Consider the following 27,451-nt stretch of genomic DNA (forward strand, 5'->3'; position numbering starts at 1 on the left):
CCCCCTCCCTTTTCCATTATTATTAATTTTTTTTTAATGCTGCAGATTTAAACAAAACTGAACAGAAAGCTCTAGTTTTGTAGGGAGTACTTGGTGGGATGTTTTAGCTGCGTTGGGGCACGCTGCTGGTCGTGCCAGGAGGTGCGCCGAGAGCACGGGTGTATTGTGAGTAAAGAGATAAGCTGGACGGCTGCTGCATGCTGGAGTCGGGGCTGCGGGGCTGCGGTCGGACCGTGCTGTCCTTAGCATGGCGTGGCTGCCAAGCCTCTGCCAGAAAGGAGCTTTCCATGGGGGCACGGGAGCACCATCCCCCTTTCCATGGGGGCACGGGAGCACCATCCCTGTGCACCCTCCTGCCCTGCTCCCTCGGGGTGCTGCGTGCAGGGCTGGGCCAGGTCCAGGCACAGGTGACCTGGGACTGGCTTGTGCTGCTCCGTGGCCTCAACAGCTTGTTACAGGTCCCCTGCTCGATGGTCCCTTGGGGGCTGTGCCCAGTGCCCCCTGCCCCAACACTCCCAGAGACACCAGTGGCAGAGGGCTGCCAGAATTGTGCTGGGGGGAGGATGGGCAGCAGTGGGACCCCCGAGAGCCCAGGTGAGAGGAGACAGCCGGCTGTGAGCCCTTGGCTCACCACAACAGGGTTCTTGGGGCACACCACACCTGGCTTACCCCTTGCCAGTGTTCCTTGCCAGGTGGGAGCTGGGGGGTGGTGACAAGGTGCTGTGTTCTCAGGGGTACCCAGAGTGGCTTTGCTGCTCTGTCCCATCTGCCCACCTGCTGGAGCCAGTGGTACCAATTCCCTCAACAATGGCAAAGGCCAGCATGGCTCCAGCACACGGCTGAGCCCACAGTGGCTTTGAGGTGTTAAACACAGCTGGGACAGCAAGACAGGGGGGCTTATTCCTGAGTCAGTGAGTGCCCCAGGTTCGTGGGATGCCCTGAAGTGTCCTAGGTTCCTGAGGTGCCCCAGTCCCTGGAGGAACCGAACGAGGGACAACCCACCCCCCACCAAAGGTTTTCCTCAGAAAATCTTCCCATTCCAGACCTGACAAGAGTCCCCAGCCGGGGCTGTGCTGGGGCAGCCCCATCCCCAGCGCCTGCCCCTGGCCCAGACCCCGCTCAGTGCCCGCGCCCTCGCCTGCAGTGCCCCCAGCCCGGGCTCTCACCCCGATCCAAACCCCCCGGGGCCGGACTCTGACGTCTCCAGAGCCCCGGGGTCGGGCGGGTCTGGCCGGGATGCCAGCGGGCCAGGCGAGGCACTGACCCCGGCGAGACCCTTCTCCTTGTGCCCCGTCCCCCGGCTGCTGCTGCTCGTCTGTTTCGTTAGCGACAATTAAACCTTTAACAACCCATTAAACGCATAATCGATGCTCCCCGGCTCCCCGGCCCAGCTAATGGGGCGAAGCGCCCCGGCCGAGGCGAGCTCCGGCCGGCAGATAATGAAGCAACGGCTGCGGAAGTAATGGGGTTTGATCCGGGGGACGGGACGCGCTCAATGGGGGCTGCGCTTTTCACATGACATAATTGCCGAGGCTGGCGCCAGCCCGGGGCACCCCTCGGCCTCCCGAGCGCCAACAAAGGCCGGCTGGCGCTGGGAGCGGCAGCGCCGCACCCCCGGCTCGTTTGATCGGAGCCTAATTGGGGCGAGGGTGCTCCCCCGGGCCGGCCCCGCAACCGCCGCCCGGGAGCGCGGAGGGGCCCCGGCAGGAGGATGGATGCGTCCCCCCGGCTCCTTGGGGCTGGGGCTTGTGTGAATGATGGAAATGAGCTGTTTTCCTTGGGGTGGAACGGGGAATGTCGGGGTACCCGCACTTGGTACCCCCCTTCCCTCCCGTGGGTGCGCCCGGTGCTGCACTGCACCGCCTGCAGGAACGGGCAAGATTACTGACCCCAAAAATGCCATTTAAACACTGGGAGGGCGCAGAAGCACCGAGCCGCCTGGCCGGATCACTTTATTGGTGCTTTCCCCGGTGGATACCCACTGGAGCCTGCCCCAGCATGTGGGAGTTTGTGTGGGAAAAATTCAAGCAAAAAGGGATTTTTTTTTTTCCCCCCTTAGATCCCAATACTGTCTTGAAATTGCTCACTGCCCAGAAGGGGCCGGTTCCTGGGGCTGTACTGTGAGGAGTGGGTGCTGCTGGGAGCGCTGGGGGTACCAGGGGGTGCTCCCACCCCCTTGTGGCCGAGCAGGAGCCCTCCCGCTCCCACCCTGTAATCTCCTCCCGCGGGATTTGCCCCCTAAGCTGCTTATTTCTCTCTATTTCTCCCAGGCCTGAATGAACCTAGCCCTGCCCCGGCACGACGCCTCGAGCCCGCTGAGCCGTGGTCTCTGGCACTCTGCCCCTGCACTGCCTGGTGGTGGCCTGGCATGTGGGGGTGGCACTGCCCAGGGATGAAGGGGTAGCACTGCTCAGGGATGAAGGGGTGGCACTGCCAAGGGATGTGGGGCTGGCACTGCCCAGGGATGAAGGGGTGGCACTGCCGAGGGACGTGGGGGTGGCACTGCCCAGGGATGAAGGGGTGGCACTGCTAAGGGACGTGGGGGTGACACTGCCCAGGGATGAAGGGGTGGCACTGCCAAGGGACGTGGGGGTGGCACTGCCCATGGATGAAGGGGTGGCACTGCCAAGGGACGTGGGGGTGGCACTGCCCAGGGATGAAGGGGTGGCACTGCCAAGGGATGTGGGGGTGGCATTGTGATGCCCAGGGATGAAGGGGTGGCACTGCCATGCCAGGGACATGTGGCTGGGGCCTACAGTCCCAGCCATGCTGTGCTGTGAGACCTGCACCCCTTGGCAGAGGCCAGGATGGAGGCCAGCCTCTGTGCATGTCACCTGCACCCCGTCCATGCCCTGGCTCCCCAGCAGGACAGGCATGGTGCCAGGGGACTGCGGTGTTGGGGCTGGGGCCTCACTGTCCTTCTACAGGGTGGGGCCCTCAGGGCTCAGGTTCTCCTCAGGAGTGTTGACCCATGAGCTCTCCCCTACCCCCCAGCTCCCGGGGGCAGAGGGGCAGAGGGGGCTGTAGGCTGGTGGGGGGGGGGCTGCCCACTGCAGGTTGAGCTTGGCGATGAGCGGCCGCCCCACGTTCACCCGCTGCCGCTCCTCCACAAAGTCGTCCATGCCCTGGTAGCGGTACTGCAGGCACACGGTGAAGGCCAGCTCCTGCTGCAGGGACACCAGCACCATGGGCACCTGCCCTGGCACGGCCATGGTCACACTGTGCCCCCGACACCGGCCCCCGCTTGCCATGGCTCTTACCTGCAGCTTCTGCAAGCCACAGATCCGGCTGTAGAGGCAGCAGGAGGGGCAGCCGAGGCTCCAGATGGGTGCCAGTGGGCTGCCCAGCTCCTCTGGGCTCTCCTTGTTGGTGCACTTGAGGTCCACATCCAGCTCCTGCCATGAGGGCATCCTCGTGAAGACCACCACAGCTTCCCCCCCGTTCCCCAGAGCTGCCCTGGTGGGGGCTTCAGCAGCTGCTCCCACCTCAGGAATATCAGTGAGTCGGGCCTCACACTTGGTGATGTCCCTGGGGGCAGCCATCACACGTGTGTAGATGATCATAATGTTGGAGAACTCAGCAGCGAAGCCCAGCTGGACGGTGACACCGCAGTCAAAGCAGAGGTGCCGGCTCTCCGGCAGGACTAGGGAGGGGACAGGGAGCACAGGGCTGGGACTTGCAGGGGCTCAGGGCTGGAGCTGCACCCACAGGTGAGGTGGCCGCTGGGTCACCCCAGAGCAGGGCTGCCAACAAGTTGTTGCTGTCTCCAGGCTGGTGGCTCTGTGCCGGCACTTTCTCCTCCAGGTGGGAGGAACCCCGCAGATGCTCACAGCCTCTCTCTGCTCCTGGGGCTGTCCTCCCTCCAGATGCCAGCTTGGGACAGGGTGGCCATGACTCACCGTGAGCCTTGGCCCACTGCAGGTTCCTGGCAGAGGACTCATCCTGGCCCGGGGGGTGGATGGGGTCTGTCAGAGCCCGTCTCTCTGAGAGGTTGCTGCGGAGCTCCAGTGCCTGCCGGCCCCGCGTGATCTCCAGAGTGCCCATGTCTGCAGGGGCACAGGGTGTTGGCAGGGGCACAGGGCGTTGGCAGGGGCACAGGGCGTTGGCAGGGGCTACCGGGGGGGGGGGGTCATTGTTCCCCACTGCTCCTCACTCACCCTCGGCCACCTTGTCCAGCAGCACCGTGATCTTCTCATCCTCCAGCAGCCAGCGCTTGAGGAAGGTGACGAAGATGCCGTTAGAGAGCTCATCCTGGCTCAGCTCATAGGCTTCGGCATCCGCACACCTGCGGGGACAGGGCAGTGATTGGATCTGTCATGGGGTCTGGCACTCCCTGGGAACTGGCCCCCAACAGGATGACAGCCCTAAGGAAGGCAGAGCTGGGTGCCCAGCACTCTTCCTGTTCCTATCACACCATCTGGCCACTGTGCTGGGGACAGGTGAGAGCATGGCCAGATCCTGGATGCTTAAAGCATCACCAGCCCAAACCCCTGTGCTCTGGAGGAGCCTTGAAGCTTCATGGCAGCAGGTGCTGCCCAAAGCCAAGCAGTGTCATGGGCACCTCCCTGCCCTGTGAGGGACTGGGGGCTGCCGCTTGCCCAACCCCTCCAGCATCAAGGGTGGAGGGATGCAGCCGTGGGGGTCTGAGCCCCTGAGCTAGGCAGGGAGACTCAGCCCCACTGCCTGTGCCAGAGGATGGTGGGAGGGGACCCACGTGGCATAGCCAAAGACGATGTTGGCCGTGACCTCCAGCGCCCCAACCTGCGGGATGATGTCATCATTGAGATTCCTGCAAGAGAAGAGAAGCTGGGCAGAGTGAGAACCTGTCCTCCCCCAAAACCCACCCCAAAGCACACCAGACCTTGAGGGCTGCTCTGTGCCCCTCTGCCCACCCACTACAGCATTTGCTAGCCCACAGGGGCAGTTAAGCCTTGGGGCATTTAGACAAATACAATGGGTTTAGATGGGACCCTGGGGGTGCCCCGCTACCCGCCCCCAGGAGCCACCAACAACAGGTCCCTGTGCTGGCTGTCCCCAAGCAGCAGCTTGTCCCCCGGTGGGTGGCAGAGCCGGGTCACCTCTTGCGGCACATGTCAAGCAGGAAGATGTTGAGGCCAGTGCGGCGCTGCTGCATCTCCTGCAGCACCCGCTGCACGCACAGGCAGTGCTCTGACGTGTAGGCGCTGGGCGCGTCGATGGGCACCATGAAGCTGTTGCCAAAATTTTCATAGCCGTGCCCGGCATAGTAGAGCAAACCTGCTGGGGGAACACAGGGCAGGTGACATGGTGACATCCCCTGACCTGCCAGCACCTGCTTCTTGCCTGGCTGCACCCCAAGACTCCACCAGCATAAAACCACCCAGCTCCCCCTGGGTTGGAGCCACCCTGGCAGGTGCTGTCGCACCATAGACGCCCTTGTCAAGGAGGAGGAGGAACTCATCGACGGCCATCTGCATCTCAGCCTTGCACAGGTCCAGCAGTGACACCACCTTGAAGTCGAGCTGGCACAGGAGGGCACCGAGGGCGTGAACATCCACGATGGGCGCCTGCAGCTGCTTGTGGTGCACGTAGTGCATGTTGCCAATCAGCAGCGCCACTTTGTCCGTGGCTGCAAGGATGGGAGAGGGAGGTGTTGCTACAGAGTGGGACACGCCTGCTCTCCATGCTGCCCACAGCCCACAGAGGTGACATCCAGTTCTGGCCAGCATCACGGTGCCTGGGTACCAAGGTACCCTATGGCAGCCCTGCCTCACTGATCCCTGAACCCTCAGGTTATGGGTAAGGGCTAGGCCTGGGGATTTGGGTTGAGGGTTAAGGTGCCAATCTGCTCTCCTATTTCGGGTTGGGGCTGGGCTGCTGTTTCACTCTTCCAGAATGCTGCACCCAAAGCATTACTGGCCAAGTAAAGCCTTATGCGGTGACAGTGGTGACACCGGCAACAGTCAGAGGCCCCCAGGGCCACCAGCCCCTCCTGGGCAGGCTCTTACCATACAGCTGTCCAGGGCTGCCATGCTCTAGGGAGCCTGGGAAGAGAGAAATGCTGTGCCATGGTCCTTCAGTGCCAGGGGAGCACGGCGGGCAGAGCAGCACAGACCTGTCTGCTCTGCTCCCACCTACCTCCATCCCCCTCCTGCCAGGAGCCTCCAGAGGTGAAGAGTCGTGGGCCTGTGGCAGAGGGGATGTCAGGGACCCATTTGTATGACATCACCTCCCAGCATGGGCTGCAGTCCCCCCAAAACTGTGCAGCCATGAGGGCTTTCCTGGGAACAGAGCAGGTGGGGGGGTCACAGAGGTTTGTCTGGGGCCCTCACCAATCTCCACGTCCACCTCCTGGCTCCACACCTCGTGGAAGAGGTTGAACACGTGGCAGGAGTAGCTGCCCCGCTCGGCCGTTGTCACCAGCTTCACCTGCCAGCAGGGCAGAGCAGGAGGCTGGGGCAGTGTGCCAGACCACACTGCACTGTGGCACACTGTGCCATGCTATAGCATGCTGTGCCATGCCAGAGGTCCCTCCATACCTGGAACTGGGGTGCCTGTGCCCCTTCCACGGGGCGCCGGTTCCTGAACCACTGGTACTGGGGTGGGGGGTTGCCAATGGCTCTGCACTCCAGCACCAGCGTGTCCCCCTCGGCCAGGCGGCACGGCCGCGGCTGCCGCAGGATCTGCAGCCCTGCCATGCTCGGGCAGTAGCCACTGGCTGGGGAAGGGAAGGGCGGCAAATTAGGCACCTAGCCATGGAAGCATTCTGCAGCACTGCTCCAGGCCCCAGTTTCTAAAGCCGCAGGCTCTGGCACCCACGAGGCAGCAGGCATGAGAAGGGCTTGTGATTCCTCTGCGGGCACCATCACCCCAGCAAGCCCAGAGACCTTCACAGCTGAGCCAGGGCCTTACATGACAAATGACACCACTCAGGACCCATCCCTGTCCTGATGGGGCAAGAGGTGCCCTGCAGGAAATGTCCCAATCAGGCAAGTGGTGTCCCTTAGCTGCCAGCCCAGGGACAGAGATCTCAAGACCCACCTGAGCTGGGGCTGCTGCTCTTCTCCACTTGCACATGAGCCCACCTAGAGAAGGTGAAGGTGGCCCCACAGTTCACCCGGCAGATGTACCACTGGCCTGCAGGAGTGGCTGTGTCAATCACCAGCTCTGGGGATGTGGCTCCAGGCACCTACAAGACAGGAGGAGGCCAAGGAGAAATATGCTTCCTCACCCATGCGGGTCCCTCACCACAGCCAGGGTTCAGGGACCCTGCTCAATGTGGCACAGTGGGACCTCACCTCCTGCCTCCCACAGAACCACTGGTACATAAGCCCTGGCGGGCCAGTCGCACAGCAGGTCAGGGACACCTGTGTCCCCTCCGCCACCACCTTCGACTCTGGCTGCACTGTGATGCGAATCACATCCTGGACTGCGGGAGAGGAGAGACCAGCCTGGGCTGGCTGAGTGCCCTGTCCTGCACCACCCCATACCATCCAGTCCCATCCTATCTTGCCCCACCCCCACCCACCACAGATTCTCCTCTCCCAGCCCATCCCATCACATCCCATACCTCTGTCCTGTTCCAACCATCTCATCCCACCTTATCCCTGGCATATTCAGTGCTAGCGCATCCACACATCTCATTTTGTTTCAGTCTATCCCATCCCACTCTGCTCTATCCCATCCCATCCCATCCCATCCCAGTCTGTCCTGTCCCATCCAATCAGACCACATCCCATCCTATCTCATCCTGTTGCATCTATCCTGCCTGCCCAGCACCTCACTACCAGAGCCAGACCCCCAACAAGAACTGCTGTTCTTCACCCCCATGCCCATTTCCTCTTGCTGAGACCCTGCCCCCGGTGCTCCTCTGCACGCCCCGGTCCCGCTGCCCGTCCGTACCGGCGGAGCTGAGCACCTGGCAGGCCTGTTCATGCCCCATGCGCTCCAGGCAGCCCAGCAGGTACCGGAGGGTGCAGTCGCGCTCGGCCAGGAGCTGCAGCAGGCACTGTGTGGGGCTCCCGCGGGGCTCCAGCACCTTCAGCGAGCACATCTCCAGCTCCTCCACGCTGCAAGCGCCCGCAGCCGTCAGAGCCACAGCCCCAGCCCCCTCCCTCGGGGCGGATGGGAGCCCAGCCCCGGTGGGAACTGACCCGTGCGCCCTCCGCCAGCCCCCGGCAGAGCTGTGCCCATGGTAACCCGGTCGGGGACAGCCCCCGGCAGGGCTCCCCCAGCCCTACCTGCACCTGAAGCGTTTCTCGGCCCCGGCCAGCTCGGCCAGCTTGCGCCAGCCCCGGCCGGCGTTATCCAGCAGCTCACACAGCCGGGACACCACCTCCTCGCCCAGCGAGCCGATGGGCATGTTCCAGTCCCCCATCGCTCCTGGGGACGCCGAGGGGACGAGCTGTCAGTGGCTGACGGGGTGCCAGGCCCCGTGCCCCACCGGACCCCTCTGGGCACAGGGTGACTCAGGGGAGAACAATGAGATCCCTGGTGTCAGGAGCCTGAGGAGGTGCTGGGACCTGGCTGGGCGGCGCTGCTGGATCTCGCCCCGGCAGCCAGCCAGGAGTGACACACATTGCCACTCTGCGAGCTGGGTGGCACAGGGGACTCCGCTCACCCCCAGCCTTGGGCAAGGAGCCAGGGTACTTTAGCCTGGCCCCAGGAAAGGGACCTTCATGGAATGGGGTCCACAGAACTAGAAGGAGGGCATGGCCCCCATCACCTTCCCTGTCCTTTCAGGTGACACAGAGAATGGGGCCCCAGTACCCCTCTCCTTCTGGCAGAGGCCATATTAGGGCAGCAGCAGCCCGCTTGCTGTCACCAGGCCTCTGCAAGGTGGCTCTGGAGTCACCTTGAGGGGCCTACAGGGGGGTCAGCATAGGGTACATGGGGGTCTTGGGACCGGGACCCAGCTCAGCTTGCCCTGAATCCTGGGAAAGGTTTGTGTGACACGAACCATCTGGACGGGGCAGTTCCCTCCTCCTCCCCTCAGGTCCCTTCCCAAGAACCCACCCCAGAAGGACCCTTGTCCCCAGGACTAAGCTATCCAGAGCAGCTGGGTGACACTCACCCAAGCAGGGGGCTCCAAGACAGAGGGCAGGGACCCAGGTGCTCCGTCTGCTCACCTGCTGCTGGATTTGGGATCTGGACACTCTGAGCGTGGTGAAGGGAGGGTGAGCTGCTGGCCCGGCAGGGATGGGCACTCACCACAGGGTATGGCTGAGCCTCATCAGCTCCCAGGCTGTGCACTGAGCCCCACACAGAGGAAATGAGGGTTCAGCCCAAAATCTCCCCCAAAATCGCCCCCGCGCTGCAGCACAGCACTTCTGCTTCCCTCCCTCTTCCTTCCTGTTGTGCAGCACGTGGGTGCAGAGCTGCCACCCCCCCTCCCGCCCCACAGCCCCGTGGGAGCTGGGCACAGCCCGGCCCTGTCACAGGGCACACAGCACCAGGGCCACGGCCAGGCCAGGCAGAGGCTGCATTGTCCCTTCCTCACTGCAGGAATCCACAGGCACCTCTTTTCTCCAGAGCCCAACTGGAGCCCAGAAGGAGCTGCAGGGCAGTGAGTCCAAGGTGGAGTGAGCTGAGGTGACTGTGGCACCTCTCAGCCAGGTGTGCCCAACACACAGGCAGAACGGAGGCCAGGGGAAGCTGCTGGGCTTTGCCAGGCTGAAGCTGCCCAAGGAGAAGCAGAGATAGAGCAGTGAGGCCCCCGTTGCTGTGGGGAAGACCCTGCCTTCACTGTGCCAAGCCCGGGCATCCCAGCACCACTGCTCCTGCTGCTGGAGGAGGAAAGGAAAGCATGGTGTCGGGGTGGCACTGCAACAGGCCACCATGGCCCCTCCCTCACCTCGCCTGCTGTCCCACAGCACTGCCAAAGCCTGGCCCCCATCTTTCCAGCCACGGGGAGCACAGGCTGCTCAGGCCCTGAGATCCACTGGCCAGGGATGCAGTGACATGGGTGGGTCATTCCCCACCCCCCATCCCCACGGAGCCCTCAGCCCCAGCTGCCGTGGTACAGGCGGTGATGGAGCAGGACCCGTGTGCAGTGTGGGCTCTCTCTATGACCCAAAACCTGAGCTTCTGTACTAACAAACACACTGAGACCTTGTGGCCTGTGTTGCCTCAGCCCTCGGCATGAGCTTGCAAAGGATCTGGGGTTGTCACAGCCTTTGTAACACATATCAGCCTCACCAGAGATTTATTTCTTATTTACAGCACGGAGAAGAGACTAAGAGCCAGGGCAGGTTCCAGTGCCACTTGTGCTGGCACAGGGAAGCCCCAAGCTCAGCAGCACCTACAGCTTCTTGCCCTTCTTCAACTTGTTGCGCTGCCATGTGTTGTACTTCCGCAGGCGCCTCCAATACTCAAGCGAGTTGGGGTCCAGCTCCTCCAGCTTCTTGGGGGGCCCAAGGTGGATCTTAAAGAGCCTGGGGGTGAATGCAGAGGGTATGAGGCTGTGGGAAGGAGGACAAAGGGACAAGCACAGGATGGACGTGAGTGACCAGGATGTGCAGATCCCTCACCACACATCCACAGTGCAGCCACTCCTGTCTCCTGACCCTGTGGAAGGTGTCTGGGTTGCAGAGGGGCAGTCTGCCTCCTCGAAGAACACTTCCCTGTCCCTCTTACATAGCTCTGTGCACCGGGGATGGCACCTCTGGGGCACAGAGGGGAGTGGGGCAGCACGCACCAGTCGGGGTACTCGGACTCGGGCTTCAGGACCACCTCCGGACCCTCCTTGAAGTAGTTGACCCCCATGGCGTGGGTGGCGAGCATGGTGGGGTCGGTGCACACCTCCGGCCCCTTCAACGCCTCCTTCGGCGCACCCTTGCCTTTGGACTTGGCGGCTGTGGGGAAAAGGGCAGGGTGAGGGTAGAGTGAAGGCAGGGGATGTGCCGGGGGTGCAGGACGCAGGCAGGGGAAGGACTCGAGGGCAAGGGCATCGCGGGGCGCTAACAGGGGTCGAAACCGGCTGAGAGTGGGGGCCACAAGGAATGGAGCTGGGCCGGCAGCACCACCGGGGAGGGCCCTGAGACCAGGAGCGCGGGCAGGGCAAGGCCAGTACCACGGGCGAGAAGCGCGGGACCGGTGCACGGAGGGACGGGGGGGGGGACGACAAACAGGGGGACACAACGGGCCGGGACCGAGGAGCGCGGGCCGGGGCCGGTGCCCGGGGGAGCCTCACCGGGTTTCTTGGCGTAGCAGCGGGCCGGGACGCGGAAAACAGCTCCCACCGCCCACAGCAGCCCCCGGGCGGCCATGGGCGCGGGGCACGGCGGGACCGGGGCGGGACCGCGGCCGCGCCTGCGCAGAGCGAACGGAAACGGCGGCGGGACCGTCCCGTCCCGGCCGGAGGCGCCGGTAGTGACCGTGTCCGCCCGGCCCGGGCCCTTCCCGGGCCGCCGGCCTCATGGAGACCGGTACCACTATGGACTTCCAGGCAGCCGCGCTTCATGTCCCCGGCGGCGGCAGCGATGAGAGCGCGGAGCCGCGGGCCATGGACACGGAGGACGGACCGGACGCCCCTGGGCGCTGTGAGGGCGGCGGGCGGCTGGAGGAGCCTTCACGTACCGCCCCGCAGCCCGGCAGCGGCTCCGGGCCGGAGGGGCCGGGGCCCGCCGCTGCCCCGGACCTGGCAGGAGGCGCGGGCGGACGGACCGAGCTGTGCCGGGGCTCAGGAAGGGTGGTGGAAGCGGAGGCGGTGCCCGAGGTGCCGCAGGGCTCTGCCCGCTGGGAGCCCGGCGCCAGGAGCGCCCCCCGGGGCACGGGGCGCCCCCGGACCCCCAGCAGCGCCGACCCCGCGGGCATGGAGCTGGATGAGACCCCCGAGCCCCGCTCCCGCCCCGCACCGAGGGCCGAGTGGACCGAGGATGTGGAGGACGAACCCTCGGAGATCCAAGGGCTGCTTGCTCAGCTTGAGACCCTCGACCCCAACCTCCGTGACTGCCCGTCAGCCCCAAAGGAGGGCTCGCCGTCCCCCTCGGGCGCTGGTGCCCGGCGGGGCCGCGGGCAGTGCCCGGGCAGGTGCCGGCCGTGCCCGCTGCACGTGGCCACGGGCCGAGGCCTGGCGACGCGTCCCTGCTGCCCGCAGCACTCCGCCTGCGACCGGCCCTGCCACGGGCTGCTCTTCGCCGAGGCTGACCGGGAGGACTTGCTGAGCCTCCTGTGCTACGAGGGGGGACTGCCTGAGGCTGGTGCTGAAACCCCCTTGGCCCACTCCGATGTCCTGGCTGGGACCAACCTGGAGATGCTGCAGGCTCAGGAGGAACCAGCCGCTGTGGAGAAGCCTGAAGGGCTGGGGAGGCCAGAGAGCTCAGAGGAAGAACCTTCTGGCAGCTGGTGTTATGGAGAGGGGCTTTGCGAGGGCGATTCTGCCTGCAATGGTGCTCGGGAAGGTTCCCCGGAGCCAGCGTGGGCAGCCCTGCCTTCTGCTCTGGTGCCCGGGACAGAGCAGCCACCTCAGGGCGCTGTGACCGTGAGTGCACTGTGCCTTGGGCTGCTGTGGGGCAGCAGGAGCCAGGACATGCCCCTTGGCTCTGATCCCTCCTGGGGTCTGGGATGGGCGCAAAGGAGAGCTGGGGACGACTTCACTCAGGTCTTACAGGGCCTTGTGCTGCGAGATTTCCCAGACAAGACCCTCAGTACCAGCTTCAGCCCTGAATGCATGCTTGCATGGCTGGCTGGCTGTGTGCCCTGGGGCAGAAGCTGGTGGTTTCGAACAGCCCCTCTGGTCCTGGGATCCTGTGCCATCTTTCCCTCCAGCCCCAGGACCCTGTTCCTCCCTGTCCAAACCTAGGACGCTGTGCCATTTCCCCCATCCCCAGGGACACTGCCCTTGCTGTCCCACTTCTCCAGGGCCAGGCAGGCTGAATCCCTGAGATCCGTGCCACAGCCTCACTTGCTCTCTCATTGCTTTGCAGAACAGGGAATCCCCATCATCCTGCCCAGCCTTCAAAGAGGGTGAGTTGCTTCTGTTCTTGAGCAGCGAGAGCATCCAAGAGTCCTGCCCCACCTGCTCTCACCCTGAATGGGCGTGGTCCAGGGTCCCGGTTAGGGAGGGAACAGCAGCTCTGCACCCACCCAGAGTGAGTGCACCAGGTTCCACGTGGCTTGTTTGAGGCTTTGCTGAAGAAATGGAGGTGTGTCAGGGATCAGGGAGGGGGTGTACTTTGGGAAAAGGATGCCATGTGTTCCTAAGGGAAGGGGAAAGCAGCACTGGTCCTCCAGTGATGCCAGGTGCCCATGTACCAAGCACTGAGCTGCTTCTGTGTGTGTAGGAATGCAGCTAACAAGGCAGCAGGAGTTGGTACCCCCAGTTTCAGAGGTGGGGGAGCAGCCTCTGCTCAGTCCCTCCCAATGCCTCAGTTCCAGGCCCTTGTGACCCAGAGGACTTGCTGGATGGTGTGATTTTTGGGGCCAAGTATCTGGGCTCCACGCAGCTGGCCTCGGAGAGGAACCCCCCGACCAGTGTCCGCATGGCACAGGCCCAGGAGGCTGTGGACAGGATCAAGGTGCAGGAGAGATGGGGGGGCATGGCTGCCCCGAGCCTTGCCCCCTGTGGGTGTGGGGCAGTGCCCAGGATCTGCCTGAGGGCACCTGGCTGTGGGGCTGGGTCCCAGCAGGGTCCTGTGACCTCTCCATCATTCTGCAGGCACCCGAAGGGGAGTCCCAGCCCATGACGGAGGTGGATCTGTTTGTCTCCACACAGAGGATCAAGGTGCTCGCTGCTGACACTCAGGTGAGCAGGAACAGCAGTAACTACGTGGCTCTGTGGCTGCTTCAACATTCCTGTTGGTCTCAGGATCTCAGCTTTGCTCCCATGCCAGCAGGGTCTTGCCCAGTGATGGCCTATGGATGAGGATACGTGTCTGGGAGGGTACATGTCACTTCATAGCCATCCTGTGTCATGTCCTTGCCTCTCTGTGTGGCTGCACAAGGTTTCCCATGTGACCTGCATCCTGTGGAGCTGCTGGGAACCCAGACTGAGCTCTGGGGAACCCAGACTTGAAATCTGGAGAGCTCTTTTCCTCAGGATTAGTTTCTGCATTATAGCAAGAGGCAAGAGCTGCCCTGTGCCCTGGCGACACCCAGGGACACAAATGAGTCCTTGATGAAGGATCTGTTTGTACCTTTTGGCACAGACATGGTTTCTGCCCAGCGTGTGCTGGGCAGCTGTGCCACATCCTAGCACCGTAGTCAAACCCTTCCTGCTTGTAGTGCCAGCAGGCTCGCAGTGCCCACATGGTCTGACATCCCCGAGGGGGCTGAACTCTGCCTGTTCCCCTTGCCAGGAGGCCATGATGGACCACTCCCTCCAGACCATCTCCTACATTGCCGACATTGGCTCCCTCGTGGTGCTCATGGCGCGCCGGAAGCTGCCGCGGCGCTCGGAGGTAGCAGAGGAGAAGCGGCTCTACAAGATGATCTGCCACGTCTTCCACTCACCTGATGTGAGGCAGCACACGGGTCCCTGGCGTGGGCGGGTGACCCTGGGGACCTGAGTCCCATCCCAGTGTAATAACTGGGTGTTCTGGGCTGGGGCTGCAGCAGAGACCCCTCCCTCCCCACTAGGGAGAGGGAGAAGCCCAGCCTGAGCATCTCTGTGCCACACAGCCCCAGCGAGCAAAGTGGAGGGGAGGGTTGGCTCCACACAGGGGCCCATTCCAGCAGGGAAGGAGCCAGGACACCCTGGAGCTCCCAAGGACGGTTCCTGTGCTGGGCCCTGCAGGGCACTTGGGAGCTGTTGGCTCCAGCCCTGAGCCACGGGCAGGAACAGCCCCTGTGGTTCTCCAGGCGCAGGTCATCGCCCAGGCCATCGGGCAGGCATTCGGCGTGGCCTACCAGCGCTTCCTGGAGGCCAACAGCATCGACCCCAGCGAGCTGAGCCCGCGGCAGTACAGCCGTGCCCTGGAGGATCAGGAGCAGTACAACACAGAGCTGACCCACTTCTCCCGGCAGGAGAACTGCAAGGATGTAAGAGCTGTTCTGAGGGGTGGGGACAATTTGGGGAACCCTCTGGCACCTCTGTGCCATCCACTCCGTGACTCCCTGGGTAGCTGAGGTGCTCCCTCCAAAACCAGACCCCATCCCAGCCAGCTGTGCGTGCAGCTGTGGGCTGGGACACGTGCTCCACGGCTCTGGTGGAGGTTGACCATAACCCGCCTGTTCTTCCCCCAGGTGTGCATCCGGAAGCAGAAGGGGGAGATCTTGGGCATCGCCATCGTGGAGTCGGGCTGGGGCTCCATCCTGCCCACCGTGGTCATCGCCAACCTGATGCACGGGGGCCCCGCGGAGCGCTCGGGCGAGCTGAGCATCGGGGACCGCCTCATGTCGGTCAACGGGACCAGCCTGGTGGGGCTGCCCCTGGGCACCTGCCAGAGCATCATCCGGGTGAGTCAGGGCAGGGTGACCTCCTGCCTCACCCCATGGGGGAGATGGGGACTGGCCTGAATGATCTGGGGCGGTCTGTGACGCCGGGACTCCCTTGGTGCGCCCAGCTTTGGAGACAGGTGTGCAGAGGTCATACCTGTCCTGTAGGCTGTGGAAGTTCCTGCTCAGAGTGCTTGGAGAAAGGCAGGGGACAAAGGGACAAAGTTGGGGAGTGTACTTGCTGTGGCCCCGCCTGAAAAGGAGGGTGGAGGAGGAGGCGGGCACCTGTCCTGAAGGGAACCTGTTGCATCATCTAGCTCTCAGTAGGATGGGAAGGAGCTGAAAGTAAGGACAGCATAGCCTCAGGGTCAAGGATGTCTTGGGCTGGGTTTGTAAATTCTTGTCCCTGGATTTGTATTTGCGGGATCCTTTTGTGTGCCTCAGTTTCCCCTTGAAAACAACTTGCTAATCCTCAGCCCTCAAATGAGCAATTCGCTCATTCGGGTGTTGGATGGTGGGTGCTGCTGCCTATTAACTTCCCAACAAATCTCTCCTGTAGAAAAGTAGGTTGGGTTAACATTTAGACAATGCAATCAAATCCACACACAACACTCACCACAGCTGGCTCAGTGAGAGAGGCTAGAAAGGCTCCTTTTTGCAAGGTTTTATTTCAGCGAAGTATATCACATGTGGCCTGAAGGGAATGCAGCAAGAAAGAGAGCAATATGGTGCAGGCAGCTTAAGAAGAGGAAGGGGTGGAGGGCAGAGCTAAGGGCAGGGCAAAGGGGATTGGTCTCCCGGGAAAGGGGGGCAGCCACCAGTGGTACCAAGCCAGTGAGGGGACAGGGAAAGAGGAAACCAGGGGAAGTTGCAAAACAGAAGTCCATGTGGGAGTCTGTATTTTCCCCCAGGAGGACTGCATCACCCCTCAACCAGTCTGAATAGCTCTCCAAAATCTGACCATGCCCCATCCCACCTTCCAGGAGCTGAAGCACCAGACTGAGGTGACACTGAACATAGTGCACTGTCCCCCTGTCACCACAGCTGTCATCCGACGCCCTGACTCCAAGTACCAGCTGGGCTTCTGTGTTGAGAACGGTGTGGTGAGTGCCTGTGGGATGGGAGCTGGGCCAGGGTCTACTGAGGGACAGGCAGAGCCAGCTGTGTCCAGGGACCAGTGCCCAGCTCCCACACTGCACGTGCCTGCCCAGGCCGAGGCGTCACAGGGCTCTGCTGTGCACAGCAAAAAGCTCCTCACAGCCTTTCTGCAGCACTGGTGGTTGTATCCCTCTTCCTGGTGCTCTTTGCTTTCAGGGTGGAGGCTTCTTCCTGGCTTTCTGGGCATGCACTCAGTGGCAGTTGTTTGTGTCCCCTGTGCCCGAGCTACTCCCTGCCCTGGGCTCTCCTGTGGCTCTGTTGGGAAGGCAGAGAGGGGCATTCCTCGGCTCAGTGGGAGCTGGGTGGGTGGGTGGCACGGGCACCTCACACACCAACTGGTGCTCCCCCAGGACTGGAGATGTGGGTCTCTCCTGTTGCCCCAGGGAGTAGCTCAGTCTCTGCAGCCCCAGCCTGAGGGGGGGAGCAGGAGGGTTCAGTGAGTCAGCTGTGGGACAGAATCCTGGGGGCTGCGCTGGCCCCAGCCCAGCACGTCACTCTGGTGGCAGCAACGCACAGGAGCATCTCCGCCCTCACTGCCTGCCCAGGGGCTGGAGGAGGTGTGCACCCCAGGCAGAGCTCTGGCCAAGAGCTACGGGGCTGTGAGGGTTTGGAGCAGTGGTGACAGGGCTGGGCTGTGGGCACAGCCCTGCTCTCACAGCACTCCCCTCTCCCAGATCTGCAGCCTGATGCGCGGTGGCATCGCGGAGCGGGGTGGCATCCGCGTGGGGCACCGCATCATCGAGATCAACGGGCAGAGCGTGGTGGCCACACCACACGAGAAGATCATCCAGATCCTCACCGAGGCGGTCAGCGAGGTGAGCTGGGCCCCCACAGAGCTGCTGGGCTCAGAGCTGTGCACCAGCACCCTCCAGCCCAGGCTGGGGTCTCTAATCTGTGCCTCTCTGCCTAGGTGCACATCAAGACCATGCCAGCCTCCACATACCGTCTGCTGACAGGGCAGGAGCAGCCCCTCTTCCTCTGAGCCACCATGCCTGGGGCAGGCAGGAGTGAGCCCAGGGCTGCAGGGGCAGGACTGGTTCTGCTTTCTGCCCCAGCCCTGCAGCAGAGCCCTCGGCAGGGCCCAAGTCCGCACCTCTTTTGTTTTACTCAGGACACAGTGGGACACTGGGAGCTGATACCCAGCCTGAGCAGCATCAAGGCCTGTGGTGCCACGCTTTGGGCAGCTCTCCTGCTCCAATGATCTTTCCCCCCTCACAGTGCCTGCACAGTGCCTGTCCTGCTGCTGCACAGGGTCCCTCGCCTTGGCCTTATGCTTGTGGGAGGAGAGGGGGCCCTATGTGAAAGTTCCCCCCACCCAGTCACTGACTATTGTACTTCTACACTCACCAACAGTGCCTTTCCCAAGGTGGGGATGGTGCTGGAAGCACAGCTCAACTCCAGAGCTCAGCCAGCACAGCCCCAGAGTAGAACAGCCATGTGAGGGTGCACACTGGCACCCCTGAGGGATACCCAGCAACTCCCAGATTCAGCCTTAAGGGCAGAAGCACTCTTGGCACCTCTTCTACTCCCGTGGCTTGGCCAGAGGCCTGTTGGGGTGCAAACTTTCCGTTAGACACATTGCACCAAGCTGGGAACCTGCCTCAGCTTTTACCTGGTGCTGCCTTGAATCGCTCTGCATGCATAGCCCAGCCCAGAGTCACAGCCCCTGGAGCAGCAGAAGGCAACTTGGCATTGTCCAGTCCCACATCCTGGGAGTTTGGGGCTGTGAGCCTTTTTGTGAACAGGTCTCTGGGCCCCCAAGGCTGCAGGAGTGCTGACCTGGCTGTGCCTGTGTGCTTGGTTGCTCTAAAAATAAAAATTTTGGGACATATGGGAGGCTGCATTTGAGGAGCTGCAAGGGGACTGCAGCAGAGGAGGCTCAGCTCTGGGAAGCACATCCCAGGCCTGCTGTGGTGCCAGACCCCAAGTCCCCTTGTGATGCCTCATTGTATACAGGGCCACTGGCCAGGGAGGTGCCTGGGTCCCAGCAGGACCACCCTGCTGTGCAGTGTCCCCTGTATCCTGCCACCCAGCACCCCGAGAAACAGCCCATCCTGATCCGAACATCCTTTTTATTCCAGTAGCAGTGGCTGTGGCCAAAAGGGAAGGAGACACGTGGTAGTGCAGGCACTTGGTGATGCAGGGTATAGCAGGATTGGGCCCAGCCCAGTCTGACCACAGGGCACCACCTGAGCTGTCAGTTGTGCAGGGTTGTGGGAGGGCTGGCCTGGAGGGACAGGCCTGCTGTGCCACTACACATCTGTGGCTGGGCCCCACTCGTAGCCTTCATCCTGGTCTGAGTCATCCCTGGCCCGTGTGAACCTCCTCCTCACTGCCTCGTGCTCGTATTCCCTGGGGAACAGAAGGGTGGTGATGGCTCTGTGTGACAGAGACAGTGCCCTTCTGAGACTGCCCTGGGACAGCCCTGGGCAGCTGCCATCCCCACCCCACTCCGGGGCACAGGGTACCTGATGCTGTCATAGCGCCTGCCCTGCCGTGGCCGTTCAGACACCTGGGGAAGAAGAGGTGGGTGAGGTCAGGGGCTGTACCCCAGCCTGGGATGTTTGCCCCTGGACACCCAGAGCTGGGCACAGACACACAGTTGGACCCTGCAGCAGCCAAAGGTGACAACCCTGCCCGTGCCATGAGAATGGGAGTTATGTCTCACAGCTAGGCACTGTGCCACCCTCTTCTGCCCCACCTGGCTCTTGTACCAGTCTAGGACAACCCACCTGTTCACTCTGGCTGTGACTTGGGGCCAGCTGTGTTGGCTCAGAGGAGTCCAGGCCCTGGCTCGGGGCCAGCTGTGCTGGCTCAGAGGAACGGGCCAGCCCAGGCTGGTCATAGGCATCCTCTGCTTCGCCATCAGTGTAGGCGCCCGCCTCCCCATCCGTGGTATCATCGTAGTCGCTGTTGGCTCGGCTGTCACATGTCAGATAGCCTGAGGCCACTGTGCTTGGGGGGTCCAGCAGGTCCAGACTGTCCTCAGTGGCTACATCTGCCTGAGGGGTGAGGATGACAGAGACAAGGGACCTCAGCCATGGGGGGCCATGTGCAGCCCCATCACATGCCTGGCTGCAGCCCCAGGAGGCCAAGCTTCTCCACAGAGAGCCCGTGCCCTGTACCTGCTCTGCTGTTGTCCAGACTGGCTGGCTTTGCTGTGTCCTTACAATGTCCTGGATCTGCTCATACCATGCATTGCCACTGCCACTGAGGCTGATGGTGGCTGTGAAGAGGTGGCTGCAATACTTCTTCATCTTGTTGGCCTGGGCATAGAGGCGCCGGGAGCTCTTCCTGGAGTCAGGCGCCAGCCACTGCCGCATGGCCTTGATGCCCTGGCGGCTCTCGGGCTCACAGAACACCACCACTGGGTAGTACTGCACATAATTGAGGCGCTCTACAGCTGAGGGCGTGATGTCCAGCAAGGCGTGCTTGTTCTGGGGCAGGGCACAGCCATCAGCCCTGCTAGGAGCAGGGATGAGGGCCTTGGGCTTTCCACAGGCTCCAGCTGGCTCCAAGGACATGGGAAAGGCCTCACCTTTTCTGCGATCTGCCGCACCGAGTCCAGCTTGATGACCTTGGACGATGCCCCATCTCGGGGCACACTCGCTGCAGGACATGAGCGGGGCATGAGAGGGGCTGCACCTCTGACAGCCCCAGGCTGGGAATGGCCGTGCCCAGCCCCAGGGCTGTGTCCCTCAGGGAGAGGAGGGGAAAGGGCGAATCAGCCCAGGAAGGTGTTGGGGTGTCATAGGGAGGGAGCCAAGGTAAAGAACTCTCACAGTGCCTGGCTGCTGGATATAATTTTCTCCGCAGCGTGGGGGCACTTACGGGCAATTTCGAACAGCTCGGGCAGCTCTCTGCTCAGCTTCTGCACAGCGATGTCTGCAATGGGGCCCAGGATCACCACTGGCCGCTTGAAGCTGGCTGTGGGAGGACAGAGGTGCTCAGGTGGCTGGGGGCAAGGGCAGAGCTCCCAGCACCCAAGCACCCAGCCCTACTCCTCATGGTGCCCACAGGCCTGCAACTAGCCCTGCTCCTCCCAGGAGAGGAGGGCCCATCAGCATCCACAGCAGGGCAGCCGCAGGAGCCATGTCCCCAAGGTAGGTCAGGCTGTGCTGGTGCCCACCTTCCTTGAGGACCACCCTCTCATAGGGTGGGTAGCGCCCCTGCTTTGTGAGGGCAGACAGGTCCTCCCGGCTCTTCCGCAACATCTTCTTGGCTCCTCGCAAGCCCCGCAGCTTCCAAAACTCAGCCCTTGCCCCGGAGGGGTTGGCACCAGACGTGGCTTTCAGCACCGACTCCAGGCTGGCAATCTGCTCGGCCCTGGAAGAGGAGAGGGTTCAGGACCTGCAGCCTCTGGGTTTGAGGAGCAGGTCAGGAGAAGCTGGCACCTTTGCTCGGTGGCACAGCCAGGTGAGGCCATGCCAGACTTCTCTCTCTGGGACTTTGGACAACTTGAGGGTCAGCTGCCTCACCACCCTGAGAAGGGATTTGACCAGCTCCCGCTTCCCACCACTGTCCCACCGGCCCTTGCCCTGCCTCTCACTGAGCCCACCATCCATGTCCCTGGCTCACTTGGGAGCCTTCTCTGGCTCTGTTTGTCTAGCGGCTGTTCCTGGCTCCATCCCTACCTGCTCCGGTTGGGGATGATGCCCTTTTCCTGCTCCTGCAGGTCCCTGCCCATGCGCACAGCCAGCCAGCTCCCCAGCCTGCCCCGGTACATGGTGTCCAGCACATGGAACACGTCCCCACGGACAAAGCTGAGCCCTGACGGCGTATCCTTCTCAAAGTCAAAGTGTGTCCGGATGTAGAACGAGTCACCCACATTAGACGAGACCATCTTCCTGTAAACTGAAGCCCAGGGCAAGAGGGACCATCAGGGGAGGAGATGGCTGAGGAAGAAGATGCTGGAGAGATTTGGGAAGGCACTAGGCTGGCTGGGAGGCTCCACAGTAGCCCTTGCTGCTAAGAAGGGTATTAGGAAAAGGTTTTCCTTTTCCTCCCATGGCACTCTCAGGCATGCTGGGGACAGTAGGATCTGACTTGCCAGCACATACTGGCCTCTCCAGGCTGAGCCATGGTCCCAGAAAGCCCCTGGGCTCCAGGAAGCCAAGGCACAAACAAGGCTGGGATGGTCTGGTCCCCTCCCATCAGCAGTCTGGAGGAGGGGGAGGAGGGGCAGAAGGACCACCCTGAAGGGACAGGAAGGGCCATGGCAAGTCCAGCAGGTCTGATGCTTGCCCAGAAGAGACAGAGGATGGAGAGGCACAAGCCCAGGAGCCTGGTCACCACTCACTGTCCTGCTTGCTCTGGATCCACAGCGTGACCTCCTCGCCTGGGGGCAGGGCCATGAGATATTCCACAGCCTCCTCACGGGTCATATTCTGGAAACTGGTGTCATTCACCTGCCACAGAAAAGCAATTGGACATGGTCCTGCCAGCAGGACAGAGGGCATGGGCACCAGCAGGGGACCCAGGGACAGCAGTGCCCAGGGCAGAGTGGGAGAGGGAAGTGGTCCCTGTCACCCTGAAGGTGATACCCTGGGGAGATATTGGACCGAAAAGTGCTGCGGCCAGTCCAGGTGCAGCAGCATATGGAGCATTTTCAGCCTCGGGTACCTGCAGGATCTGGTCACCTTCCCGAACACCCTGGCTGTCAGCTAGGCTCCCCTCCTGCACGCTCGACACGAAGATGCCCACATCGTTCCCACCCGTCAGCCGCAGCCCCACACTCTTGGCCTTCACGAACTGCACGACCCTGGAGCTGGTGCTGTACCTGCCACAGGGAAGTACAGTCAGCCCGGTGGTGACGTGCAAGGACATGACAGGGAGGCGCTGACCCTGTCACCCCAACCCTGTGACACAGCAGCTTGTCATGTCCCCCAGCCATTCCCCCTGCCTCTTGCAGACATACCCGTCCTTGTGGGCAGCTCGGGCAGCTCGGCTGGTGTGGGAGCTGTGCCCATCCCGCTCCATGGCTTCCAGAAGGTCTGCAGGAAGGAGAGCTGGTCCAGGAGCAGCAGGGGCTGTGCCAAGGCACAGGGAGCCCTGGTATGGCTCCACCGGGGCTTTGGGCAGTGGAGATGCGCAGGAGACTGGAGCCCCCCCAGTGCCCACTCACCTGGGCCCTGAGCATCAGCTACAGTCACCTTGGCCACAGGCTCCCTGTTCGATCGTCTCCTCTCCCTGGAAAAAGGTTGAGCAGGATTTAGGCAGGGCATGCAGGCAGTGGAGACAGCAGAGCAAGCTGGGCATGGCAGTACCACCTCCAGGGATATTGGCTTAGGAATGGAGAACCAGCATCCCCAGACAAGTGGAGAACACAGAAGGATCTGCCAGGGGACAGAGGGGCTCATGGGGACAGCGTGGGCCTTACGGTGATTTTTTCCTGGCAGCAGCTGGAGATCGTGGGTAGGCCTCTGGAGATGGCGGATGGGACAGCTCAGAGTCGATGTCTGAGATATCTGCAGGCACAGGAAGGGAGATGCAGCAGTGGCCATGCAGCCCCTGTGCTGTGTGACTGACCCTGGCCCCAGCACCGTGTCCCCTCACCATCCATCCGGGAGCTGTCGCTCTGGCTGTCAACATCAGGGATGTTGACCAGGAACTGCCGGTGGTCACGGAGGATGAGCAGGGTCAGGATCCCCTCTGTCTGCTCAATGAGCTGCTGGGTTTCAGCCAAGGACATGTCCTGGCTGGCTACCCCATTGATCTGGAGGGGCAGAGTGGGAGGCCTTAGGGCACCTGCTCCTGGGAAAGTGACCCCCAGAAACACCCCATGGGGATGGGATACTCTGACTGCCATCTTCCTGGTCCCTTCCCAGCTCCTCCAGGCCAGCCCCAGCTCCTGCAGATTCACCTATTCTGTGTCCCTGTTCCTGGCTGCTTCCCAGTATGACCTCATTTTGGACAGAGGAAACATTAGCATGGTTTGTTAACACCCACTTCCACTTGCCTAGGGCTCTGCCCGCAGGCAGGATTGCAGGACCCCTCAGACACCTGAACCGAAATTTTCCTTTGCCCTGGGCCCAGCATTGTCTTTCCATGCCCTGGCCTGATGCAGGGTGTCAGGCCCCAAGCATGCCCCGGGGCTGAGATCTCCCTGAGTGGTAGCTGCTTTTCCCAACAGACTGTGGGATGTAATCCCTTCTGTTTACCCCAGAGTCACTGTGGTACCAGATCCCAGCAGTCACGGGTCTGCCTGGACCAGGTGTGCAGAGGGTCTCCCTCCCTTCTATTTCCTCCTCCCCAAATACTTTAGGCATTGTTTTATCTGACAAACACCTGTGACTGTCATCCAGTGGGGACACGGACACACAGTGGGGGACCACACACCGTGGGGACAGTGGGGTGAACACGACCCCACTGTGCCAGCAGGACATGCCACCAGCCCTGGCAGCAGGGAGCTGATCCCTAGGACAGCCAGGGGGGCTGGGGCAGGGAGCAGGCACAGGCAGAACTGCCTCCAGCACAGCCGTGGCTGGGCCCTGGCAGTGACACCAGCCAGGGACGAGCCCTACCAAAGAGGGGCAGATGAGACTCCCAATGAGTGCCCTGTACCCCAGGGCCCCCTTACCTTCAGGATGAGGTCTCCCTCCTGCAAGGAGTTGCCCTTGGCCGCCAGCCCGCTCTCCACTATGTGCTTGATGAAAAGCTGACTCCCCAGCTTCAGGCCATACTCTGCACCAGAGAGAGCCGTGATGGTAGCAGAGTCAGGCAGATGCAAGACCCCCTCCAGGTCCCCCCTCAGCACTACTCCCACAACCCCAGCTCCCCCTGGGGTACTGGCAAACCACAAAGCTGAGCTCTGTAGCCCCCAGCTGAGGGAAGGAGGTTTAGTGCACCCAGCATGGCATGCACTTGTCCCCTTGCTGCAGCCAGGCCCTGGCACCCACCCAACCATCATCTCCTCCCTGGGGGAAGGCATGGCCAGAAATCAGGCAACAAGACCCAGGGACAGCAGGAGCAGGAGGGCCTCACCCTCATTCTGCTTCTGCTTCACCAGGACCGAGGTGATGGGCTTCATTGGCACATCCTGGCACGGCAGCCGCTTGAAGCCCGACACCAGGGCCAGCCCGTTGGTGTCCCCGTCCTGGCCAAAGGAGCAATGCCGGCCCTGGCCTCTCCGATCTGAGCCACTCTGCATCCAGTGGCTGCTGTCCTGGCTCCGCCTCCGGCTCCGTGACACCAGCTTGTGGTGGCGACGCTCATCGTGCTGGTGACCAGAGCTCCTCTCACTGGACGAGTCCCCATCGTAGCCCTGGCTGTGCTCCAGGTCATCCCGGGGGCGGTGCAGCCTGTACTCCTCATCTGAGTCGTAGTGCCGGGGCACAGCAGGGGACCCAGGGCTGCTCTTGCTCACAGGGAGGTGAATCTTCTTCGGTCTTTTCAGTGTCTGCAGGTGCACAGTGAGCAGAAGAGGATGGTGGATACAGCTGTGTCTGCCAGGAGATGTCCCTGCAGCAATTCCCAAGCCCCAAACCTTGGGCACATGTGCACGGGGGATCTGGAATGGGGACAGGCACCAGCATGAGCATGACGCCAGCCCCCATCCCACCACAGAGCACACTCACAATGTTGGCGATCTTGCCACAGGTTTTAAGTGTCTGGATGGCAACAGAGGATGGGACATTCTCCATGGAAAGGCCATTCACCATCACGATGTGATCCTTCTTCCTGGGAGGGAAACTGCAGGTGAGACGCTGTCCCAGGCACAGCTCCCAGCCCAGGGAGCTGGTGGGGTGGTGAGTGTACCCCAAGGGATCCCATTCCAGCTAGGCAGGGCAACAGTGGTGCTGGCCCTGTCCCAGCAGGAGCTATTCTCCATCCTTCCCACCCTTGCTGGCAGCGAGCACCCCCTCTGGCCCCAAATCCCCATGCACTCACTGGAGCTGACCCATTGCTGGTCCCCCAGACACCACATCCGAAACAAACACCGCTGTGTCCCCAGTTGTCCTGTTGGGACGGTCACGGCCTCCGGAGACAGCAAATCCAAAGCCCCAGTGAGGGTCCTGGTGGGCGTGGGGAGAAGGGGATCAGGCAGAGTTGACCCCACAGACCCTATCCCCTCCCACGGTGGGGTCACTCCAGGAGACACTCACCTTGCTCAGTGTCACCGTGTGCTGCTCCCAGATCACCATCTCCTCCATGGTGGGCACCCACCAGCACAAGCTGGGGAGGGTCTCGGTGGCAGGTGGATGGCTGGGGGGCTCTGACCGGCTCCGGCTCCTCTTCGCAGCCACCGGCCCCTTCCTCAGCCCAACATCAGGCTGCAACAAAGAGCAGCAGCAAAACTGAGCCATAAGCACCAGGGACTGTGAGGCTGCAAGGGACAGAGCCCCACGGTGCCAGGACACTGGGACTGGCAGCTAGGGCACACCCCAGCTAACCTTGCATGGCTCTGAACCCAGAGCTGCCTCTGTGCACCGTGACATCACTCCCTGGGGATCCATCTCCATCCCCTCAGACATGGGTCCATGGGAAGGGGGATTTTACACAGGACAAGCACTGGACTCATCTCCATGGCTAGGACACTCTGTCTATGCCATCTTCATGGTCTGACTCCCCTCTGTCTTACTGGAGCTGGCAGGCCTTGGGGTGCTGCTCTGGATGGTGTTTTAGTGCCTGTCCACCCACTCTGGGCTTCAGCAGCTCTGCCAACTGGTTTGGTAGCACCGCCGCCCCAGTTTCACCATTTGATTTCTCTGGGTTTTCCCCAAATCCAGTGTTTTCCACCTAAGGCAGACAAGCCTGACTGACAGAATAAAATCCCTTTGAGGCTGAAACTTCTGGGATGGGCCCAGGGATCTCCATCAGCTCCTGATTCCCTGTAGGTAATGTCAGCATGAACCCAGAAAGACATGGGTTCCCAAGATGGTGGAAGACAGCAGGACCAGAGCCTCCCACCAGTTCCCATGAGGTGGGACAAGGACAGGCCACTTTGTTCAGGGCCTTACAGAATCACAAAACCATCAAAGCAGGAAGAGGCTTTCAAGATCATCAAATCCAACTGTCACTCCAACACCACCATAATCACCCCTAAACCATGTCCCCAAGCGTCACATCCAGATGCCTCTTTTATGCTTCCAGGGATGATGACTCCAGCACCTCTCTGGACAACTTATTCCATTGCCTGACCACTCTTTCAGTGAAAAAAATTATCTAGTATCTAATCTGAACCTCCATTGGTGCAGTTTGAGGCCATTTCCCCCTGGTCCTGACATTTGGCAGAAGAAGCTGATGCCCACCTCCCTACAATCTCCTTTGGGGAGAGCAGTGAGGTCCCTCTGAGCACCCTTCTCCAAAATACACACCCTCAGTTCCCATGGCACCACACAGCCATGGTGTCTGAGGGCTCTGGAGTGGCTGTGCTCATTCCTAACAGCTCCCAAGACAGCTCAGCCACCCTCAGCCCTGCCAGGGATGCCCTGTGCCACATTGGTGCCACAGGGAGCTCAAAACCTCCACAAGCCCTTTGGGAATTGGCCACGGGGCAGCTTTAGTGGGACAGAGACACCTCGTGGGCAATGCCAGGGTGATGCCACATCAGGGATGTGGTAGTGGGCAGCCAGCCCTGGGCAAGTGAGGCAGCACAGCCCTGGCACAAGGACATCCCGTGGGCAGCCCCAGCTGGAGCAGTGCTGAGGCAGCCGGGGCTGCCCTCAAAATGAGACCAGCCTGAAAAGAGACCCAGCTCACTGCTGCCCAGGGAGGGCTGGGGGAGGCCTCGGGTAATCATTCACCTGACAGGCAGGCTGCAGCCACGGGTGTGGAGGGCAGAGTCCCCTCTGCGTCACCAGCTGCCGAAACCAGCCTGAGCGCCTCCCTGCCACCCAGGGACACGTGGGACCAGGGGGTAGCTGGGGCTGGACAGGACCCCAGTGTGGCAGCACCTACTGCCCTGGCACTGGGAAAGTTGATAAGGAACAGGAACTCC

General features: G+C 62.0%; 4 protein-coding genes across 4 annotated transcripts; 1 reads left to right on the plus strand and 3 right to left on the minus strand.

The window, feature by feature from the left end:
• Nucleotides 1-2,231: 2,231 nt before the first annotated feature.
• LOC311162550 (mucosa-associated lymphoid tissue lymphoma translocation protein 1-like) lies at nucleotides 2,232-9,138 on the minus strand. The gene is given in 19 exon segments (XM_084220952.1): nucleotides 2,232-3,167; nucleotides 3,261-3,395; nucleotides 3,486-3,643; nucleotides 3,900-4,046; nucleotides 4,158-4,285; nucleotides 4,715-4,789; nucleotides 5,079-5,256; nucleotides 5,405-5,608; nucleotides 5,988-6,023; nucleotides 6,118-6,165; nucleotides 6,312-6,408; nucleotides 6,519-6,611; nucleotides 6,613-6,697; nucleotides 7,021-7,027; nucleotides 7,030-7,168; nucleotides 7,278-7,408; nucleotides 7,882-8,048; nucleotides 8,220-8,361; nucleotides 9,108-9,138. Coding segments are annotated over 18 exon segments (2,211 nt in total). The 5' UTR covers nucleotides 8,357-8,361; nucleotides 9,108-9,138; the 3' UTR covers nucleotides 2,232-2,921.
• A 1,028-nt stretch (nucleotides 9,139-10,166) lies between these two features.
• Nucleotides 10,167-11,303, minus strand: MRPL54 (mitochondrial ribosomal protein L54). Its single transcript, XM_084220945.1, has 3 exons — nucleotides 11,171-11,303; nucleotides 10,676-10,832; nucleotides 10,167-10,412 (listed from the first exon to the last, which is right to left on the minus strand). The coding sequence occupies exons 1-3, from the start codon at nucleotides 11,244-11,246 to the stop codon at nucleotides 10,280-10,282; spliced, it is 366 nt and encodes a 121-aa protein (XP_084077071.1). The 5' UTR covers nucleotides 11,247-11,303; the 3' UTR covers nucleotides 10,167-10,279.
• Nucleotides 11,304-11,330: 27 nt separating this feature from the next.
• APBA3 (amyloid beta precursor protein binding family A member 3) lies at nucleotides 11,331-18,313 on the plus strand. The gene is made up of 10 exons (XM_084220944.1): nucleotides 11,331-12,460; nucleotides 12,906-12,945; nucleotides 13,351-13,496; nucleotides 13,637-13,723; nucleotides 14,277-14,435; nucleotides 14,779-14,958; nucleotides 15,163-15,375; nucleotides 16,338-16,457; nucleotides 17,187-17,327; nucleotides 17,423-18,313. Exons 1-10 carry the CDS (start codon nucleotides 11,396-11,398, stop codon nucleotides 17,492-17,494), a joined length of 2,223 nt encoding a protein of 740 aa, XP_084077070.1. The 5' UTR covers nucleotides 11,331-11,395; the 3' UTR covers nucleotides 17,495-18,313.
• A 421-nt stretch (nucleotides 18,314-18,734) lies between these two features.
• Nucleotides 18,735-25,679, minus strand: TJP3 (tight junction protein 3). The gene is made up of 19 exons (XM_084221026.1): nucleotides 25,617-25,679; nucleotides 25,402-25,526; nucleotides 25,089-25,191; nucleotides 24,496-24,910; nucleotides 24,092-24,195; nucleotides 23,068-23,227; nucleotides 22,892-22,979; nucleotides 22,637-22,701; nucleotides 22,430-22,505; nucleotides 22,135-22,291; nucleotides 21,812-21,920; nucleotides 21,147-21,366; nucleotides 20,642-20,838; nucleotides 20,344-20,439; nucleotides 20,051-20,121; nucleotides 19,638-19,949; nucleotides 19,245-19,514; nucleotides 18,981-19,024; nucleotides 18,735-18,864 (listed from the first exon to the last, which is right to left on the minus strand). Exons 1-19 carry the CDS (start codon nucleotides 25,662-25,664, stop codon nucleotides 18,765-18,767), a joined length of 2,760 nt encoding a protein of 919 aa, XP_084077152.1. The 5' UTR covers nucleotides 25,665-25,679; the 3' UTR covers nucleotides 18,735-18,764.
• Nucleotides 25,680-27,451: the final 1,772 nt, after the last annotated feature.

The sequence above is a fragment of the Fringilla coelebs genome (genome assembly GCF_963513975.1).
Source record: "Fringilla coelebs genome assembly, chromosome: 24".
Taxonomy (NCBI): domain Eukaryota; kingdom Metazoa; phylum Chordata; class Aves; order Passeriformes; family Fringillidae; genus Fringilla; species Fringilla coelebs.

Excerpts from the sequence above, each read along its gene's own strand:
- MRPL54 (XM_084220945.1), bottom strand. The coding sequence starts at position 11,246 with ATGGCCGCCCGGGGGCTGCTGTGGGCGGTGGGAGCTGTTTTCCGCGTC. Across the intron at positions 10,833-11,170 it reads CTGCTACGCCAAGAAACCCG|CCGCCAAGTCCAAAGGCAAG; the intron begins GTGAGGCTCCCC and ends TTTTCCCCACAG. Across the intron at positions 10,413-10,675 it reads GAGTCCGAGTACCCCGACTG|GCTCTTTAAGATCCACCTTG; the intron begins GTGCGTGCTGCC and ends ATTCACCCCCAG.
- APBA3 (XM_084220944.1), top strand. The coding sequence starts at position 11,396 with ATGGAGACCGGTACCACTATGGACTTCCAGGCAGCCGCGCTTCATGTC. Across the intron at positions 13,497-13,636 it reads AGGCTGTGGACAGGATCAAG|GCACCCGAAGGGGAGTCCCA; the intron begins GTGCAGGAGAGA and ends ATCATTCTGCAG. Across the intron at positions 17,328-17,422 it reads TCACCGAGGCGGTCAGCGAG|GTGCACATCAAGACCATGCC; the intron begins GTGAGCTGGGCC and ends CTCTCTGCCTAG.
- TJP3 (XM_084221026.1), bottom strand. The coding sequence starts at position 25,664 with ATGGAGGAGATGGTGATCTGGGAGCAGCACACGGTGACACTGAGCAAG. Across the intron at positions 24,196-24,495 it reads GAAGCAGAAGCAGAATGAGG|AGTATGGCCTGAAGCTGGGG; the intron begins GTGAGGCCCTCC and ends TCTCTGGTGCAG. Across the intron at positions 21,367-21,811 it reads GATCCAGAGCAAGCAGGACA|TTTACAGGAAGATGGTCTCG; the intron begins GTGAGTGGTGAC and ends CCTGGGCTTCAG.